The sequence below is a fragment of the Pagrus pagrus genome (genome assembly GCF_965226575.1).
Source record: "Pagrus pagrus genome assembly, chromosome: 11".
NCBI classification, from domain to species: domain Eukaryota; kingdom Metazoa; phylum Chordata; class Actinopteri; order Spariformes; family Sparidae; genus Pagrus; species Pagrus pagrus.
The window spans coordinates 17,225,973-17,247,173 of NC_140195.1; the positions used below are offsets into that span (position 1 = coordinate 17,225,973).

The 21,201-nt window shown below is 42.9% G+C and overlaps 1 protein-coding gene across 5 annotated transcripts in view; it reads right to left on the minus strand.

The window, feature by feature from the left end:
* scn8aa (sodium channel, voltage gated, type VIII, alpha subunit a) overlaps positions 1–21,201 on the minus strand; it is a 49,888-nt gene that overhangs the window by 21,912 nt on the left and 6,775 nt on the right. For 3 of the 5 annotated variants that reach the window (XM_084365458.1, XM_084365459.1, XM_084365460.1), the window contains exons 3-17: positions 18,296–18,414; positions 16,254–16,343; positions 15,506–15,634; positions 14,520–14,611; positions 11,239–11,460; positions 10,911–10,974; positions 10,600–10,741; positions 8,329–8,535; positions 7,958–8,239; positions 5,760–6,074; positions 4,052–4,187; positions 3,578–3,816; positions 1,248–1,421; positions 668–1,024; positions 78–551 (exon numbers count right to left, since the gene is read on the minus strand). In XM_084365458.1, coding sequence (XP_084221584.1) covers positions 78–551; positions 668–1,024; positions 1,248–1,421; positions 3,578–3,816; positions 4,052–4,187; positions 5,760–6,074; positions 7,958–8,239; positions 8,329–8,535; positions 10,600–10,741; positions 10,911–10,974; positions 11,239–11,460; positions 14,520–14,611; positions 15,506–15,634; positions 16,254–16,343; positions 18,296–18,414 — 3,042 coding nt within the window. Of the gene's footprint in view, positions 1–77; positions 552–667; positions 1,025–1,247; positions 1,422–3,577; positions 3,817–4,051; positions 4,188–5,759; positions 6,075–7,957; positions 8,240–8,328; positions 8,536–10,599; positions 10,742–10,910; positions 10,975–11,238; positions 11,461–14,519; positions 14,612–14,817; positions 14,910–15,505; positions 15,635–16,253; positions 16,344–18,295; positions 18,415–21,201 lie in introns of all 5 variants that reach the window. The other 2 variants (XM_084365462.1, XM_084365461.1) reach the window with 2 other exon arrangements.

A 21,201-nucleotide genomic window follows, 5' to 3' on the forward strand; every position in this document is an offset into this window, starting at 1 on the left:
GACCCCAAAATATTATTTCCCATGATGTGATAAACTATTAAAGGTTGATCATATAAACATGCTCTCCTCTCACTGACCTCTTTGCTGTTCTCATTTTCCGACTCGCTGCTGAAGTCCTCCGTGTTGAGGTTCTCAAAGTCAGACTCTCCCACGGCTATGGGCACGCAGACGGTCAGGTTGGGATTGTGGATGAACGACATGTGGTCCTCATCGATCATATACTTGCCCACGCTGCTGCCAATACCGCTGGTTGTGCCGTTGCCATTCTTGGCATAGTCCAGGTCACGGTTGATGTCGACCCCGGTGTGGTTAGCAATGCAATTCAGCTTCTTGTCGTACATGTCATCCAAAGGCTTCTGCTCGTCCTCCATCGGTGGTTTCTTTAGAAGACTGGCCATCAGTATCCTTACCTTCGCTTTAATCCATGCGATGCCTATCTTGATGCGCATGACGGAAATCTGCAGGTTGTTGGGCTCACCGTCGTCATCTGTCGCAGCTAAATTGTCAGCACTGAATGAGCTCAGCAGCAAGGCAAGGAACAGGTTCAACACCTTATGGACACAACAAGAAAATAGTATGTCGAGTGCTAATTTCTCTCTGACCACATTATAACTGTTTAAAGATGGCTTAAAGACCTAACAAGTCTGCTGTTTGTCTGGACACTCACCACCAGGTTGCCGATGACCATGACCATCATGAAGACGATGAGGCACATGGCCTGACCCGCCACCTCCATGCAGTCCCACATGGTTTCAATCCACTCGCCGCACAATACCCGGAAAACGATCAGGAAGGAGTGGAAGAAGTCGTTCATGTGCCAGCGGGGCAGCTCACAGTCAGCAGCGATTTTACACACACAGTCTTTGTAGCTCTTGCCAAACAGCTGCATGCCCACCACGGCAAAGATGAAGACGATGATGGCCAGCACCAGAGTCAAGTTCCCCAAGGCTCCCACCGAGTTACCAATGATCTTGATCAGCATGTTGAGGGTTGGCCATGACTTGGCCAGCTTGAACACTCTCAGCTGAAGTGGGGTTGGTGGGAAGAAGAGAAGGGACATGATTCAGTCATAACATTTTAGCTTTTAGTGACGTTACAACTGTAAAAAAACATACATGTATGTTGTCCAGAAGTACATACAATGAACAAAGTAAACTGTAAAATGTGGGTATTCCTATTGCTAAAATGTTAACGCCACATGCCTTCACCATTTTTGTTTTTGTTAGAGAGGAGATAAAATGAATTACCAATCGGAATGAGCGCAGCACAGACAGGCCTTCGACGTCCGCCAGAGCCAGCTCTACTAAACTCAGCGTCACAATGAAACCATCAAAACAGTTCCAGGCCTCCTGGAAGTAGTAGTACGGATCCATAGCCACCAGCTTGAAAAGCATCTCTCCTGCGAAGATCCCCGTGAACACCTGGCAGGTAGGAAAGAGAACATATTTAAACAAATGGATTTGGCTCACACCATGATTCACAAGACACATGAGAATGTGAAGCATGATGAGTGGTGAGGTTTATATTTGTTCTGACCACTGACTGTATATAAAGGTGGACGACATAACAGCTCCCCAAAAGTAAAGCCAAAACATCTCGATCGCCCCCTGTTGGTTGGCTGCAGATTAGGTCATAAACCCCGCCCCCTCCATGTCAGCAGATGAGACAAGGGCCAGACCAACGTTGGCGGGTATTGTTTTCTCCTTGTGAGTCTGTGTGTGTGTGTGTGTGTGTGTGTGTGTGTGTGTGTGTGTGTGTGTCATCATGGCAAAATGTGGTCCTAAAGACACCTTTTGTAGCAGGTTTGAGTACTTTTCCAGGTGTTTATATGTCTGTCTGTGGACAGATAGCAACTAGTGATACACGATAAATATTTGCCCAATATTGCAAAATTTAAATCATTGGTTATATATCGGTATCAGTTAAAATAATAGCCAATAAATGGACCTGATGATATGAAGTCAAATTGCTTTCAACAGCTTAACAAGCACAGCATCTACATGCTCCGATACTGTACGTGGCAGCATGCTACTCTAAAATTGGTTTGCATTTAGTCAATAAATAAAAAGACTAGGAAGAAGTGCATCAAGCTGTTGTGATGCTCATGATGTCAAACTGCTGCACCTGGGTCGAGCCACGCCATGTAGACCAGCCAAACAATGTTAAATCATCGACTTTGCTCACTACATCTGAGCCTTGTACATTTATCGGTTAACTTGCATCCCGAATCACAACCATACAAGATACAGTCACGAAGCTTCACAGATGACGACCGAGTTCAAGATGGGTGTGGTCCTACCCATGAGTACAGAGTACCCATGTAGTAATGCAATAATGACTACTGGCAGACATTGCAGCTGGTGTGATCTCACTGCAAGATGGTTTATAGTTTTTCTGATTGGTACGAAACTGTGGCTCCACTGCCGATCACTACTACGCAGACCCTAACTCAACATGATGTCATCAGCACAAGATGGCAGCGCTCATATCCAGAATAATTTGGCTTCAATTTCTGTACAGTACATGTCATCCATCTTTATATACAGTCAATAATTCTGACTTTGCACTAAAGAATAACGAATAACATTATAGTATCCTTATGGTAATGGCATATTAATGAACTACCAGTAGGTTAAATCCAATTATTTAAAGAGGCAGCACATCTACTTAATATGTGTGTGTGTGTGTGTGTGTGTTTGTGTGTGTGTGTGTGTGTGTGTGTGTGTGTGTGTGCGCGCGTGTGCCAGCTGTTCTATAGTCACTAAAGATGAAATGGCACTTCTGTGGTGCGGCCTCGTAACAGCTCTAATAAATTACTGAGGGTTATCCTCAATCATAGACCCACATAATGAATAAGTGCACAGTCTAAGTACATGTAAGGGTGTGTGTGTGTTTCTGAGTGTGTGTGTGTGTATGTGTGTAGGACGGTGACTCATATTGAATCAAGGTGACCCGTTGGCCTTCTCTGGTAAATTATTCTGAAGCAGAAGTGGTAAATGACATCCCTGTGCTGTTTCAATTGTTAATTTACACCTGTCCATGTTTATGTATGCAAACACACACACACACACACATAACTAATCTAATTTATAGGACAAAACCTAAGTTTCCAAATGTGAAAAGTAAAAACAACCATCATGGTGGAAGATTTAACTCAGTTTCCTTAAAACCACTAATAGTGAAAATGGCCAGGTTGAGTTATCCAACCAGTGATTCAGGCACCATTTTAGAGCAGTTCATCGATCAGGCTCCATGAAATATTAATGCAGGCCTTCCACCAGTCAGCCAACCAGCAGAGAGGTGGGCTGGTCCCACTGAAGCACACAGCAGCTAGGCTTAACCAGAGGAGAGAAGGAGAGATGGAAGGAGAAGACAGGAAACGTGTGTGTGAAGAAACACGTGGACACAAGAAAGCTGCAGGGGAGGGGTGGGGATGAGAATGTGGGTTTTTTTTAATCGGCAATGAAAGGGCTGCCAATTACGATCCCAAAAATAACACCTCTGCAAGGAAGAAGTAAAGGAGATTTAAAACCTGTGAATCAGATAAAAATAAAAGAACAAACAGATTGCCACTCACCAGATTGCCTACAGACAGCATGTCTTCAAAGTCGGGGGTCATGGGGTAGTGCTCCATGGCCATGAAGAGGGTGTTGAGGACAATACAGATGGTGATGGCTAAGTCCACGAAGGGATCCATGACAATCAGGTTCACAATCTCCTTGATCTTAATCCAGTTGGGGGAGCACTCCCAGATCAGGAATGTGTTAGAAAACTTATACCAGCATGGCGGACACTTGCGCTGAGACTCCTCCAGTTCTGAAGACATAGCGCGGATCACACATTAAAAATCAAACATACGTGCGTGCTCGAGCATACCGCATGCAAATGGTATCAAATGATAGCAAAAAATTGTATGCATTGTATGTATCTGGTACTGTTGGATATGCAAAGCAGATAAGCAGGAAATTCATGTCAAACTAATCAATGAGAGCAGCCCTAGTTAAAGAATAATGAGAGAGCAGGTTAAATAGCTGGGTTAAAGTGGCAGTACCCTCCACTAGTGTGTTGGTAATGACGCTCATGACACTGTTGGCCCGCTCTTTCCGCCCAAAGGAGGTATTGAGCTGGTCCACAGACACCATCAGGGAGCCCGACAGCTTCTTCTTCACCTCAACCTCAGTAGTCGGCTGTCAGGAGGAGAGGAAGAATCAAGCACCCATGGAGAGGACATGAACACCATCCCACATCACCACCGGTGGCCGGCGGAGGGAAGTGCACAACAGCATTTGGCAGGAAAAAGTAGTTGAGGGTCAGATGTTTTTGAGGGGGAGTGGGGACAGGGGCATTTCTTTTTCATTCTTTTCTATCTAAATGCTGGTTTCAGGAAGATGTGTGTACGCTGTAAATGCATGCAGGTCTCAGCCAAAGTGGGAGCAGTGGTCTAGGGCTACTTGACCTAATTGTGTTTGAATGTAATTAGCTCATCCAGATTAAATAATAAATGGATTGTGAGTGAGCTATTGTGCGAGGAGAACTGCTTCTGCATGAATGCATTATCAGTCCTGTCATGCAATAATGGAGGCTTTGCTGCCATTGCAATATAATCATTAGGTTATTTTACAAAGATGTCTCCCAAATCTGGCCTTTTTTTTTTTTTTTTATGTTATTCGCAAATTTGGCGCTATTGTATCTTCCTACTTTGAAACCATACAACTTATATTGCAACCATCAAGTCAAGAGCATTGTAAAGAGATCATATGGAGGCAGGTAGTTCAGATCCATCCAGTTGTCATGCACGAGCATGCTCCAAGTCAAAGAGAAGGAGAGGAAATTACAGACACCATAGCCATTGTTCTACTTTTCTACGTCATGCTTGTTTTTAATTTAGGGTTTTAAATCTACCATGCTAACTAGAATGAGACACAACTAATTCACTACGCTGACCAGGGAGAGTTTGGAAAACAGAGAAAGGTAAAGACAGACAAGGACAGCAGCCCTCCTTTTAGTCTTAAATTACATTACTTAAGGCCTGATAGGATGGTGTGTGTTACTTGTGTATCTGCTTTGGGATATTAAGAGGGTCTTAGGGAAGCAGATATAAATGTCTGTGGCTCTACAGTGCTGGTCCCCTCTGTTTCCTCCGCCTCCTACTGTAGATCTACCCACACAGGCTAGCAGAGGACCTGGATGCCTGGAGGAGGAACACATCAACACACTGGAGCACGTTAACTCATCATTAAATGCCGTTTGTTAACAAAATAAAATGGTGTTTCATTACTAGAATGTGTTAAACAGGAACTTGGTGACATCGCACACATGAAGTTGTGTATTAAATATTAATCAGGCTTTGATACATGTGCCAAAATATGTTTGATTAGTGCCTGTATGATAGTGTGAGTACAGTATGGTGCGTGTATGAGTAAATAATTTGATATGAACATTCAAAACATTGACATTCATCGTTCAAATCAAACAACAAAATTGCCTGGAAGTCACTGATAGACCCAGTTCCACTAACCTATCATATCCAGGGTTGGCTATAGTATTTTCACTATAATTTTTTTTTTTCTCCATCCTTTGCCTACTGTCGGAGGGCAGCATACACTGCAGGGGCTGGGGGAGGGGAGGCGCGAGCGCTTAGCCAAGAGATACATACGAACTTGCAAAGATGACAGAGTAGAGGAAAGAGAGCAAGAAAGAAAAGGAACGGACGAGAGGGGGGGCCATGCCTAGATAGGTCTACTCATTGACTTCCTTACACTGTCGTCAGTAGCTGCCTTATCTATTTTCACCTCAGGCAGAAGGCGTCCACCGGGCCCAGGGCCGATGAGCGACACCACGCCGTTGCAATCCACCGTGCTGTTCCTCTTGCCGTGGAAGCCGCTGTAGCTGCTCCGCCGATAAGGGCTGAACAGGGAGCCCCGACGCTCCTCACACTCCTCCACCGTGCTGTGCTCGTCGTCCGCGAATTCGTTCTCCGAGCCCACGTCCTTGCTGCGGCCCTTGAAGCTGAAGATGCTGCTCTTGCTGTTGTGGCGGGACAGGAAAGGCGAGCCGGGTATGCTGAGGAGGGACTGGAGGTAGAAGAAGCATGAGGAGAGGTGACATTTGTTGTAGTCCAAGGTGTTTCTGAATTACTATTGATTGCGCCATCATTTTTAAGGTATTTGTCATCAGTTCTGGAGGTCATGATGAAAGGCAACATCTGTGGGGTGTGGGAAATTTAATGCAAACAAGACAGCTCTCCCTGAGGACACATTTTCTGCTGGAGCAATCATGTGACTTATTAAACAAGGGGGAAATACATAATTAGGTCAGTGATATGCTTCACTGTCAAGGTCACACATACACAGGACAGATACACAGGCAGCTGAAACAACATGTAGAGGCACCATGAGTCATGACAACATCAATCTGCTGCGAGTATTGATCTGAATATTACCATCACAGCTGCACACAGAGGACGCTAGCTCAACTGAAACACACAACAAATATCTACCTGTGCTGATGGTGAATGTAAAGTAAAAAACCCTGCGAGTGAGAGCCAGCGGTGCCTGAGTGAGGCCTAAACAAAGCTGCAGAATTGCTCCCTTTGAAACATTGATGTAATTGCTGTGAATAATTCAGAGCCTGGACGTGTGTTTCTATACCTCTGGCCACTATATGCTCCTCTGTATGTGAGCTCGTGCCACACCACACTGTACGACTGCAGCACTCTCAATGTCTAAATCTGAAGTAATCCTAACCCCAGTCAAAAAATATGAACAGAAACTTTCCTGCAGCTGGATCACTGATTATTCACTGTATACAAATAGTTTGATGCATATATGTTGCATCAAACTATCTGTATGCAGATAGTTTGATGTTTACATGCTGAGGGTAGAGTTTCATGTTTGGTGCGCGAAGCATTCAGAACTTGCACTGAAAAACTCAAAGGCAACGTGTATTTCTGTAGAATGTATGCCAGTGACTCAGGATAATCAATAAACCTCGTTGTTTACATTGACAAAACTGATTCAGAGGCAGAAATCTGAAGACAAAACACTACAGGTGAATAAGGTGGAAAAAAAGGTTTTAAAAAAGGTTTGAAACAAACAGAAACAAATAGAAAAACTCGGTACCCAGTTAATTACTAATATCAACACAATTATTCATTATCAATTGATTATTTGTTTTCTGTTATCTTATGTTTTACAAATGTTTATCTAATTAAATTGTACTAATTTCCATATATTTCTAGAACATAAATCTCAACACTGGATGACGCTAGGATGAAAATTCTTGTTTCATTTTGTCAGAGATATTTAGGCCAAAGACTTTTACAGGGGGAATTTTGGATATCTCTTATCACTCCCAACAGGGGAGTTTGTTATGAACAAACCTCTTTGTAATAACCTTTAGAATATACTTTTCTTTCAATATACTGAAAGAAAAGTGGAAAATGTGGTGTATCAAAGGGCTTCTGAAGTGGAGATTTGTGGCTCAGAGTACGAGAAAACACGAATTTTGAGAAAACTCCTTTTAAAGATTTGTACTGTAAAATTAAAAAACTACAATCAAGAAAATTATTTTTGTTTTACAAGTTAGTTGCCACTGACATTTCATATATACATAGATGCAAAAAAGGAGTCGTTATCTGGCTAAATATCTCTCTAATTTGCTTACATTTCCATACGAGAGATCTGAACTAGAATAAACCCCAAATTTCTATTTTGGATGTTTTCTTTCTACTAGTCTGAAAGAAGAAGCCAGTATGGAAGCAAAATAGTCAGAATCTACTCCTGCACAGTGCAGTAGTGTGCTATAGAGTGTGGTGTCTGTCCTTAAGTCATCTACGCATAAAACCGTCAGTGAGAATGAATGTGTAATTTAAATAAACTGACTATTAAATTATACAAAAAAAGCAATGCTGATAAAATGGCTAAACTCCTCCCGATGTTCTCCTTGTTCTCCTCACCTGGTTCATAATGGAAGACTTTCGACCCAGGCGATTATCAGGGAACCGGAAGCGGCTCCTCTTGCTGCCGTCGTCTGACTCTGACTTTACAAACTTCTCACTGTCGCCTTTTTCCTTCTCCTGCTCTTTCTGCCGCCACTTCTTCTTACGATTGCGCCGCTCTTTGGCGCTCTTGGAGCTGAGCTTTGACATCTCGGAGGAACTGCACGACAGACGGCCTCCTCCGTCGTCCTCCACTGCGTCCTCCGACACCGTGCCAGCAGAGGTTGCCATCGCAGCAGCCTGCAAAGATGCAAATATGAATGAAGTCAGCACAATACTATAGCATGACTCAGAGATAATGTGGTGCTCTGTCTTGTAGAGAGGTTAACCTGGGCATCTTCCTGCTGTTTCTTGAGCTGCTCCAGCATGGCCTTGAATTCCTCCTCCTTCTGCAGGGCCTCTTCCATGGTGGCTTGATTCTGCTCCTCATAGGCCATGGCCACCACAGCCAAGATCAGATTCACCAGGTAGAAGGAACCCACGAAGATCACCAACACGAAGAAGATCATGTAGGTCTTGCCTGCAGCTCTCAGAGTCTGTTGGGCAGTAGGGGGGAGAGAGGATGGGGTGAGGGAAGAGACACTCATGACATAACATACATGACCCCAACCCCCCGAGTCACGCTCCGCATCGACCTCACTGCTCATCTCTCACCATGACTCGTCAGAAATAAATAGAGTCAGCTGCTGGTGGGGAAAAGAGAGTGGGCAGAATGGCCTGATGCCAACTCAGCATAAATGTCTGTGGCTTCCTCTGGACCGTAGATTCAAAGACGCAAACACAGCATTAACATCTACATTTAAAATGTCAGTTTATGGACTTATATACTGAAATTAGCGCTACAGACAACTCATACACTGATGAATTGATACACAACCATACGCCCTTGGTCTGCACAGGAAGAATCTAACATCCTGTGCTCGTTAGGGTTCTCAGCATGAGCCCAAGGTTGTGTTGTTCATCTGGGAGAGCCATGAGATATGCATTTTGACCTACTTTCCCATGCACACTATACCAGCCAGCTCACAGCCAAACAATTTCTACGGATTGGGATGCTTTCCCCAGTGGAGATGGGGAAGTGAGGAGCCTGAGCTGCAGAGGCACAGCACTGCAAAATGAGAACGTTCTGGAAAAATATTGAAAAAACTGCTCCACTGTTATTTTAATGCAGGTTTCGTGCAGAGTTTTGATAAACTGTGAGTGAATAGGCATGTTTCTTACTCTGTTTAATTCACAGAGGTATTTAGGAGACGGTAGTGTGACAAAGGGACCCCGCATTGGCATTAAAATGTTCTCAACCTCCTTTCTAAAGGAGGACTACTGTCTTTAGGGAGCAGAGCAAAAAAAGGAAAGAGCGTCCTGGGATACAGAAGTGAAATTCCCTCACACATATATTATAAATGTAACATGGAGCGCTGGAAGTGTATATAAAACAACATTTCTTACAAGTAATTAGGAGTCCAAATTGCTGTCTTTTAGTCCCACACATCACCAAATCTCATGTGGGCAGGTAAAACAAAAAAAAACCCTCAGTGGTAATTCTGGGGATTTCATTTTCATCGGCTGCATTATCATTATTGTAAGGATACTGTACACAATAGCAGTGAGAGCCTGTAGTTGAGAGTTGAATTTCAAAGACAAAAATAGAAGTATGTGCAGGAATGCTCCCATCAGGTCTCATCTCCCTCATTGGCTGTACTGTAATCCTGAGCTGTTAATATTTCATGCTTCCTCCCCTCCACTTGGCCTCCGTATGTGGAGGCAGGAGTGTCTCCACAGGCTCTGTGTGGCACAAGCTGACAGACAGGACAGACGTGGCCTGGCTACAGTGGGCAGAAGAGGCGAGTCAAAATGGTAACGAGGGAAAAAGTAGCGGCACAGTGATCCTCCATTTTCTGTCTGAGAGGTGGAGACATGCACGAGGATGGGGACTCAGTGGAGGACGTGAGCTTGTATCAGACGAGTCTTTTCTGCAGATGACCCAAAGTCTCACAGGACATCTGCTCCTCTCTTTAATGTCCTTTTTGGTTCAGGGTGTAACCTACAGTGCGCATAAAATGATAACAGACTAAAACTAGAATGGCACTCAGTAAAACAATTTTGCATTTTTGCTTAACAAATTACCTATTTTAATTGTTTTTCTACAAATCAACCAATCAGGGGACAGTGTTGAAGGTTTGATTGGTAATTTCTTGCACTGATGATCCGTCTGTTTTTAACGATGTTGGGATTGCTGACCAGCTGTGCCCTAGTCTTTTTTTTTTTATCAGAGTGGTTGTTTTGTTTATCATTTTTTTCCTTATGGTGTTTATTTAATTTTATTTATTGATGTGCTTGTTTTGTGCTATTTATGTTTGTTTTAGTTCACAAAGGTTTTACTACAACTTTTCCTCTGTGACCTGTGACTCAGTGGTGGCCTCAGCCACAGATGAAAATGAGCTTTTAGTTATATCAATATCTATAATTTGCTCATTACATAAACAATAAACAACCAGACAGCTCATAGTAATCATTTCAGCACTACTGTGCAGTTTTACTGTTTATAGGTGCTGGTATTTGTGACCTTTATATGTGTTAGAAATGCCTTCATGCCTTCTTACCAGCATGTAAAGGTTTTCCCAGAAGTCCTGTGTCATGAGTCGGAAGAGAGCCAGGAAGGCCCAGCCGAAGCTGTCAAAGCTGGTGTAGCCGTAGTTTGGATTCCTCCCAGCTTTCATGCATGTGAACCCCTCCGGGCAGCGGCTGAGGGGTGGAGGGAAAGAGAGAGAGAGAGAGAGAGCAGGGCCCCGGGCCCGAACATGACTCAGCACTATTTACTTATAACGCAATCTGACTTGAGGCGGATAGAAGAGCTACAGCAGGTCTTGGTGGGATCAGCAGCATTTGCAGGAGGGTAGAGGAGGCAACTCACCCAGAGTCAGAGCTGTTCCCGCAGAGAAGTGCATCCAGCTGGCCAGGCAGGAAGTAGAAATTGGCTGAAGAAAAAAACAACTAATGAGTCATTTCGCTCACATTCTGTCGCAGCCGCAGTTGTTTATTCGGCAACGGTCTGTAAATCCGCTCAGACCAATTTCTGACTTTAGTATGCACATTCATTTTCAATTCAGCACAGCTCATTTCAATACATTTCTTTAAGTCTATCCGGTGCCAAAATCACATGTTGTTTTCCAGCATATGGGCTGACTCATACCCCTACATGGCTGCCAGCTCACTGTTGGTGAAGCCGTGTCTCTACTTACTGTCGTTCATGATGTACTCGTCCCAGTCAAAGCCCTTGCTGCCGTTGGCCAGGTGGCTCTCGGTGATGTTGATTGGCCAGATCACACACTTGTGGCGCAGGTTGCCCATGAAGAGCTGGAGACCGATGAGGGCAAAGACGCTCAGGCAGAAGACGGTCAGGATCATCACATCCGAAAGCTTCTTCACAGACTGGATCAGGGCGCCCACAATGGTCTTCAGGCCTGGGGAGCAGCCACGCACACACGTACACAAACCACACAGGTGATACAGGAGATGCTGACGCCCAAGGTAGGAATCTTTGCAGTGTCTACTTCTACTAGAAATCATATTTTATAACTACGACTACTGCTAAAATGCTCAGCTGTTTTAGGGATCTACCACTGGTAAATATCCAGGTTTGACTGGATTTAGGTAAAAAGCTGGCACTGGTTTCTAATAAATGTAATTCAACTATTTAAGGAAACATATTTTCATTAAATTGAATTATAAATTTAACAATACACCTAAATGTTATGATAGTTTGATGAATTCCTGTGCCTAACATCCCAACAAAATTGGGGATTTATATGAATTAACTTTAAAGAGGTGCCTATTAAAAAAAATTTGGTATAGGTAGTAATACATTTTGGACAAAACTGACAGATTACATACATGACATCTCTAGAAACATTACAAACAGTAAATATTTAGGAGCCTTCCCACTCTTTTTAAGTTCACCCTGATTTTAAGAGAAATCAAATAAGATCAAAATAACTGGCTATTCAACAATAGGGAATTTGCTTTTCATTGCCAGTGGTTGATTGAGTAAAAAAGAGGGGCAAGACTGTAGAAAAGTGAGAGGAAATCCATAAGGAATAGAGCACAGCAGCACAACGAGGGGCCATGAGAAGGACAGAGGCACAGGCAAGGGGGGGCTGGAAACCACATGCAGGTCATTTAAACTCCAAGGCTGAACAGGAGCAATTCAATGCCAGTGCCAGTGTGGGCACTTTCTTGAACTGTCTTGTTTAAGGTATCATTAGGAAAAAGCACTGACTACTCCCCATACCGTGACCCTGCAGTCTGTCTCACCACACCTTCACTAAACACAGGAACGGTTTACCTTCTGGACATCCTCTGGCAGCGTTCACATGGGTCCACGAGGAACTCAAACATGGAAGCAGGATGACCCGCACCCCCTTTCCTGTTTCCTACATGTACAGTGGGCTACACAGGCTGTAGATACTGTGTCTTCTTCTAAAAATTTAGGCTTACACATTCAGACAATCTTAATTTAAGCTCCGGGGAATCAATAGAGAAAAACAAAGAGCTATTTTTATTTAAATCTTCTCAACTTTTCTTATAAGAAGTACTAATTTAGATCTCATGGAGCAAATCAAATTATCAAACTGTATTAACACATCAATTGCATTGGGGTATTATTTTAAAATACCCCACGTCTTGTTTAAATCTGCTGAAATCATGCCCTCCACTGTGCATTAAATACTGTTAGCTGGACTAAAACAAACTAGATAATTACATTTTTCTCCACTCCAAACTACAAGCCTTGATGAATTATTATTAAAGTCATATCTTGACATTTTAGGAAATACATTAATTCACTTTCTTAGCACAGGCTTAGATGAGAAGATCAACACTACGCTAATGTCTGTTAGAGGTGTCATTTGTAAGAAATGACCAGATTTTGAAGGTAGCTCCAAAAGTACAGGGGGCAGCATAACCGCTAACTGCTGCACCCTGAAGCTATCTTTGGCTATAGCGACTAGCGACTAGCTGCCGTTAGCAAGTAGCTCAGTTAGCTGTGGAGCTGAGTGGCCCTATCCGCTGAGGTTTATTTCCTTTATGTTGAACTCTGTTTTAAAATGAGCTCATGAGGCAGTTCAGCTCTTAGTTTGTTAAAAGAGAGAAACTTGCATTCTGAAGGTGTGCGGTTGTATTTTCTGTTTAGTCAGGAAAATATTTGTAAAAATAGGCCTGTCCATAGGCCTACCAGTCAACACACAATTTATTGTTTGTTTAATCCATAGAAAAACAGGAATGTAAAAAACAACAGTTTGTAGGATATAACATCCTGTAGGTTGGTAGGTTTTGTTAGCTTAGCAAACTGTAGTAGCTTCATATATATTAATCAGACACAAGAGCGGTATTGATCTTCTCATCTAAATCTCTGCCAGAAAGCAGATCAGCATATTTCTCAAAATGTCGAGCTATGCCTTTAAATCAAAATATGATCCCTTTTCACTTGCACCCGAGGGATTTTGTTTCTCATACGTCCAAATGATTGTGCCGTTAAACAAAGCCATCCACAGTGGTTCATTTGAGTGAGCACGACATCTGCTCTACATCCTCTATCAATAGATAGATAGATGTGCAGTCAGTGTCACTCAAAGAGGTCAAGAGGTCATTCAACCATCCCATCTGTGTCCCCAGCCTCGACAATGTAAGCACACCGTTTCTTTTTCTATGTGGTGTATATCATTCAAGTAGGTCGTAAAAAAAGAGAGAGACAAAAAAATCAATAATCAAACTAAAAAACAAAAGAGGGCAAATCAAACTTTCAATGCCATTTGTCAGCCAAGCTCTTGGTAGGCTAATATTGTAAAAGCAAGTGACTGAAAAGCATCATGCAGCATAAGAGATATGTTCACAAACTAGGCTTGGCAGTCTTCATACATAAATAATAGGTGTGTTCTGTGGGATCTCTCTAAGAGCTATGCCATGAACTTCGACACATACAGGGGTTGGTTTTTGATCCCAAAAACATGGAATCCTCTCGGTCCAATTCAATCACTAAGCTAGTGCAACAGAATGATTGATCTTTTAATTTCAGAAGGATTTCTAGCAAATTTGAGAAAGTGTGATCTGTATTTACTGATAAACATCATGCATAATGATCTGATTTCTTTTCCCTAAAATGAGACTCTATCAACAATTTTCTTTGCTACAGAACAGGACATTTACTTATTCCAAAAGCTGGTGAGAAAGGAGTGGATTAAAGCTATATCTGAAGACAAACAGAGCTGCCTTTAAACGAGCCTCATAATGAGAGTGCTACTGGGGCAGAAGAGAGTGCAGACACTTTGGAGGGCCCTAGAGGAGACTGCAAAGCCTATCAAAAATGTATTAGTACCATTTTTGATAATTTTGGAGGAAAAATAAATCAAAAAATGGTTGTCTCCAATTATTTTGTTGTTGCTTAAATCATAATCTTAACCATAATAATAGTGAGTAGAAAAGAAAGGGTGAGAGGATCAGCCTTAGTGTTTAAACTGAGTCTCACCTGGAATGACAGAGATAGTTTTCAATGCTCGGAGAACTCTGAACGTTCTCAGCGCAGATACATTGCCCAGGTCCACAAACTCTGTTATATATCTGAAATAGGGGAAGGATCACACACAGAACAAACACGATGACAAAAACCACACACGCCAAGAGCACAACACCACCGAACCAGGAGGAAAACGACGCCACTCACAGAGCCTGTCCACTGAGGAGAAGGGTGGAAGGTAAAAGGAAAGAAAGACACACACACCTAACACCGACCCCGCCCCACCGTCCCCCGCCCCATCCTGTCTTACCTGGAATAACAGAAATTGTTTTCAATGCCCTCAACACCCTGAACGTGCGCAGAGCTGAGACATTGCCTAGGTTTACAAACTCTGTTATATACCTGCAGGATCAAACCACAGTTACAACAGCTCGTTATTTACATGAAGATATGAGGTGGAGGGTTAAATTCACACATAGACGGACCATGTGACCAAACAATGGTGATGTATTTTGCATGGCGATGATCATTTTTGGGTGTATTTGCTCATGTAGCGGCAGGAAAATCTGTAGTATGAACGACTGAGTGACATGAAGTCGATGGAAGGATGCTGGGCCTTAAACTGAATGTTGCAGAATCCGGCAGATTGAGAGAGAAAAGGTGAATGAGAGGGAGAGCTAGATGACAAGAGGAAGATAAATCGAATGAATGGGAACGAGGTGTGGGTGTTGTCAGGGAGGCCGCGGAGTGTCGGATGGAGACCTTCAATTCCCAAAGAGAAAGACGCGAGGAGTCTCAGATCAATGGAGGGAACACAGAAGATGGGTCATCAGACAGAAAGGAAGAAAAAAGTAAGAAAGACGGAAAAATGAACATCATCTATAGCACTGAAAGCTCACTTTCTTAACCCCCCGTCTATAAAAAACAATATGGCAATATTTGTGCTTCATTTCAATTCATCAATCAATGACAGTCTGAGTTAGAAGACAAATACTTACGCCATCGAAATGACCATGAAATCCAGCCAGTTCCATGGATCTCTAAGGAATGTAAACCCGTCTATACAGAATCCTCGTGCGCAGATTTTTACAAGAGACTCAAATGTATAAATTCCTGTGAATGTGTACCTGTAAGGAAAAAAACCATTGACAGAATCAGTTCACCAGGCTGGATCAAAGCTCAGTCACATCTAGCTAAACCCCTGTTAGCTGTTGAAACACACAGGGAAATGACAAAATTCAGTGTGGGACACAAGATACATTTGTAATGATAGAGTCAGGTTAACCAGGTAAATGTGTTTTGGAGTTAGCAGGTAGCCAAGTTTGTTCTTCTTATTTATTACTATTACAATCGAGTCACAGAGCTGGCAAGGCACTTTTTTCGGGAAAAAATGAAAAAATATATAGAAATTTTGACCATAACCTGTCGAGTTTTTCTTTATGATTTTTTTTTTTAAATACCAGAGGAATATATTGTAGGCTAATGGGAATGCCATTAGTTTTGCTGCTAATATAAATAGCTACAGTCACAACTTGAGAAACAAGTTTTTAATGTTGTTGTGGACAAAATATTTTTTCATCCGGGTGGTTAGAAGAGTCTTGGAGATTCAGGAAATGCCTTCAGATCAGCAGTAAATCACATGCTTAGCTCTGCGCTCCACTGTAATAGTAATACAGAGGCACAAACTGGGGCCAACAATTAGCATGCATTAATACTACTGAGTGAATATATTAAAAGTGTACTTACTCTACTTGTTTTGACCACTCGGGAGGATCACTAAAGGTCATGAATATACAGTTGGTCAAAATAGTACACATAATGATCATGCTGAAAAGAGTGAGGAGCTGGTTAAGGAAAATATGAAGAATAGAGACAACCACAAACATCTTTAAAAATACAAAACACAGCAATAAATTAAAATGTACAGTGTGTCTAATGTGATTTCTGTGGTCCAGTCAGCATGTAAAGAGTTAATGTCATAAAACCTACTCATAGCACTTAAACAGGAGGTGGTTATGTGTGCTCACCACCACAAAAGCCATTATTTTACCCATGAAATATTTAAATGGTATATATTTAGTGGCATAACCACAACAATGGTGTGTTGGAGAGCTGCAGAGGTTTCAGTGCACTCAAAGAAAGGAGGAAAACCTCAGAATTAGCTGTAAAGGCAGCTAGTGGTCAGTAATAGCCCTGCCTTCTGGCTAAGAATGGGAGGAAATTAGGTAAATGTAGGGACAGATCAATAACCAATATTGATGTGTTCAGTATTCAGAATAAAAAAGGGTTTGGTTTCAGCTGTTGTTACTCATATTGCTGAATCTGATAACACAAGTCACAGGGGGGAAAGGGCCAGGATTGCACAATGCCAACAGTTTATCATGGTGGAAGGTGGAGAAAGCAAATATGCTGTTAATATAACTTCTTTAGATACATTTATCTTTATCGTTATTTCAGTTGGAAAAACAAACATTTCCAAAGAATGTTGCTGAGGTCAAATAGAGAGGCGAGGTCACTTTTATGAGAAAAATGTGCACGGTAGTGACAAATAATTGTTGGAATCTGCTTGAACTGTGCCATGAATTACACATATGTGTGTCAATTTAAAAGGTTTAAAAGATTTTTCAACTCGAGAAAGTGGCAGTTTGTCATAAAACTAGTCAGGTGTAAGACTGTGAAAGTACGTAAGTTACTATACAAATACTACACACTCAACAGTCTCCTGAGTGATGCTGTCTCGTTTAAAGCTCACCAAAACATCTGAAACCTTGTACAGCCGGTTCAGTATATTAGCCTGCTCACAACATTGACTAACTAATTGACTTTCACATAACTAGCCATGTTGGTGTTGGTGACATATATTGAGCAAGATAATGTAGTTCATTGAACAGTTTTACGCAAAACTAAATGGTGTTTTGCTATCTTTACGACACACTGACTTTTTTTACTTGTAAAATCATCAAACTTTGTACTTGTAATTCATGGCACAATTCAGACAGGATCATATTCTTTGTTTCTCACCATTGACGAGACAGAAATGAGGTCCCATGGGGCACGCTGGAAGAGGCGGGGCTACGCCTCTCTGGGTTTTTTGTTAGCTGCTACTAGTTTTACACATTCAAATCTCAAACCCATCTGTTGGTGTTTAAGTTGCATTGTGGGTAATGTAGGCGCCAGGTTTTAACAAGGAAGTAGAATCCATGGACTCAAATGCTTCAGCTGCATTCATTTCGATTATTTTTTTATTAAATTGTCCGTTGTGAGTTGAACATTTCTAGAGGAATGCGATGCTAAATCGGTGGAGAACTCTTTTAGACTTGTGGGCAGTTGCCTAAAGGGTTTCATTTGGGGATCAGTTTGCGGTAAATCAATAGGCAGATTTTACCTACTTCCACCTCTTGACTCTTTATTTTCCAGCTCTTTATGGAAAACAGGGTATAACCTTCAAATCTTCTGTTCTGAGATGGATGACACAGCATTTTAACATAATGGGCTTATTTAGGAGATCTGGCCTGGTTTACAGTTCAGGATGACTCATCATTTGTCCTAGCCTTCCCTTACAATGATAAAATGGCTACTGCATAGCTTCCTGTGTGCTCTGTCATGATAAGAAATCTATTAGTGGCCATCTTCAGACTCTGACTGTAACACACCAGCTGTCTGTAGTGACAGCGACAGGAAACATCAATAGCAGTACGAGCAGAAAGACAGAACATATCATCATGAATAATACACACAAACACGAAAGCTTTTTGTCTCAGATGTTGAGACACCATTTTAAAGGATATGAATGTATCAAAATTTTAATAGCTATGCGCCTAAAGATATTTAAAGGACTTATGAAGTACAAGGCAGGTGTGGCACTAAAACGGAAGATTGTCTTCCCTCTATTTAGCACTATAAATGTCTGTGGAGAGAAGAAAAGACACAGAGAGAGAGAGAGAGAATGAATCAATCTACAATCAGCACATTTCAGCAAATACACAACAGATCAAAAAGCAGCTGAATTTCATGCAAAAACTAACATGTCATCCTATCTCATGTATTACAAACATGTTCTCTGCATATATTTATCTCAGTATACATAAATCATGGACGTACTACATGTAAGTGATAGGCTAAGATGTGCATTTGCTCTGAAAGTAGTAAGTTGTGCCTTTTCTGTCACATAAAATGAACGGAGACACATTCGGAGCAGAGGGAAAATGGCTGCCAGGATGTTTCTAATGCTGCTCTGTTGTCCCAGTCACTCAGCGCCGTCCTGCACATCTCGGCTTTGGTGGTTTCAGGAGAAGGAAACGAGCAAAACCGAGAGGGGCGGGCTAGCCTCTTCCTGTGGATAACCTCATAATTGTTTAAATAAAATATGGCGATTTGCATGAAACTTTAATGAGACTCTGTGCATTTGCACAAGTGATATGGGCCCTTGTGCTTTTAACAAGGCATCCCTCAGTACATTAAGCCCTGCAGAGCCACTGCCTCGGTGCTGAAGGCTGGAGACAGTGGAGTCAGAAGGGAGGAGGAGGAGGAAGTGGAAGTGGAGGGAAGAGGTACAGTAAGAGACCTCATGGTGGTGTCACATGACTGCACTTCCGACCGAAATGAGGTGCGTGTTTGAAATGTTAACAGGAAACGTAAACATCTCACAGAGCAACATCGAGGATCGTTTCTGCCTGAGAACAAGCTCTGTCACATGACCCCATCTGACATTAACATGACCGAGATCTACAGACAACTCAGAACAAGCCAGCACAGTTAAACATGATGAGATAATCTTACTCTCCAGTTACTATTATGGGTCAGAGCAGCAGCCTCTCCCCTGAGTGTTAATACTCTCATATATATACTGTAAACACTCCCTGTCGGCAGCATGGTCGGTCATAATGACACACAGAAACATCCCAGCTGCTGGTAGCGTGACATTTCTGGTAAATACGGCCGTCACACATATATATTGTGCGTATGTGCATCAACGATAAACTCAAGCACACACATGAACTGACATGTGCACACAGACCAGCATGCACGAGCCTCAAAAATGAGCAACCACACATGAAAACACGCACGCATGTATGACTGGTACATGTATATGTAGGGAGTCATTTTTTTTTGTAACGCATGACTAAACTGCTGCAAAGCTACTGAAAATTTCATAATCCAGAGCTGAGCAAAGAGGAGAGCAGGGGAGAGCGGAGAGGCAGAAAAACGGGGGAGATGGAGAGTGAGTGAGAGCAGGCAGGCAGGCAGCAACTGTGGCAGCAGCAGGCTGAGGAGAAGCAGGGCGGAGGGAGCCAGAGCGAGAGGGAGAGGGAGAGCGAGAGGGAGAGAGGGAGCAGGGCAGAAGACGGAGAAGAGGAGGAGGGGAGGCGCGGGGGGGATGGGCGGGAGACACAGAGAGAGAGAGAGAGCGGCTTCAACACAGAGGCTCCAGCCATCAGGCAGGGCTACAGCATCTGCATCCATGGGGGCCGCGGCAGCCATTCAAAGAGCCCCCTTCTTTCAACCCTTGTGGTAAATGGTAAATGGACTGCGATTTATGGGTCTCTTAGACTGAGAGCCTCACACACACACACACACACACACACACACACACACACTACACACATTAAAACAGCCATGCCATTGGACTCAGCTGCCATGCTAAGTGCTAGCCTGCCCATGTATTTCTCGTTATTCCTTCTACTATTACACCTGCCATTCTATATCACCAAAAATGTGTTTGCGTTCCTAAAGGGAAAGCTGTTATCTTTGTGGGAGAAAGGATGGAGACGTGATAACATGTTCACTGTCCATCACATCTGTGACTTTTGAGACAATATAATAATATATATATATATATATATAAATATTCAGCTTTAAACCATACAAAGGAGGACAGACGAGCAGATGATGCCTATTCTCTGTGGTGTGGTGGGGGGAAGCATTTACTTCTCCAAAAGGGCTGATTTTAAATCAAATAAGAAAATATTTAAGTGAAAAATGTCTCTTTATTTTTTTTTTTTTTGGAGTTCCGGTCTTCCCCAGTAAAACACATTTCCGTGAGCCCGGCTGCAGCGAGAAGGAGAGCAAGTGTGCTCATGCATCCGTGCACATGTCGTCCATTTCATCCCTGTCCTCACTTCCTCCCTCCCTCCCTCCCTCCCTCTCTCTATCTCACGTCCCCCTCTCCTTGAAAATGATCTGTTTCACTGGCCTTGTACATTGACACCGAGCTTGACGTGGTCTGGCTCGGCTCAGCGTGGCACAGTCCACCTAAGTGGGGAAGGGCTCGATGCTGCGTCATTGCCCAGCCAGCCTGCCGGCCCTCCGTCTCAGCCGTGACACTCTAAAAGAGCCACAACTGAAAATTAGTGACGAAGAAGATGCTGTCCTTTACTGTCAGTTCTCCACCCCCTTCCTCCCCTCCTCCTCCCTATGAGAGATGTATCAAGAACCGGCCTGCCGCCCCTCAGTGACAAAGACACACAGAGCAATGTTCTCCCATCAAGGTCACCACCTGATCTGACGTCACAGCTGCTCGAGCTGCCAGATCACCGGCTCCCTTTGGCATTAGAACGAGACTAGATCGAGGGCCATAATTAGATTTGCGTGAAGCTGCGAGCTGATGGGGCTGCTGGTAGAGGCGGGCGGGCGCAGAGACGGGAAGCAAAACACAAGAAGCACAAAGACACTTGTGACAGTAACACATGGACGA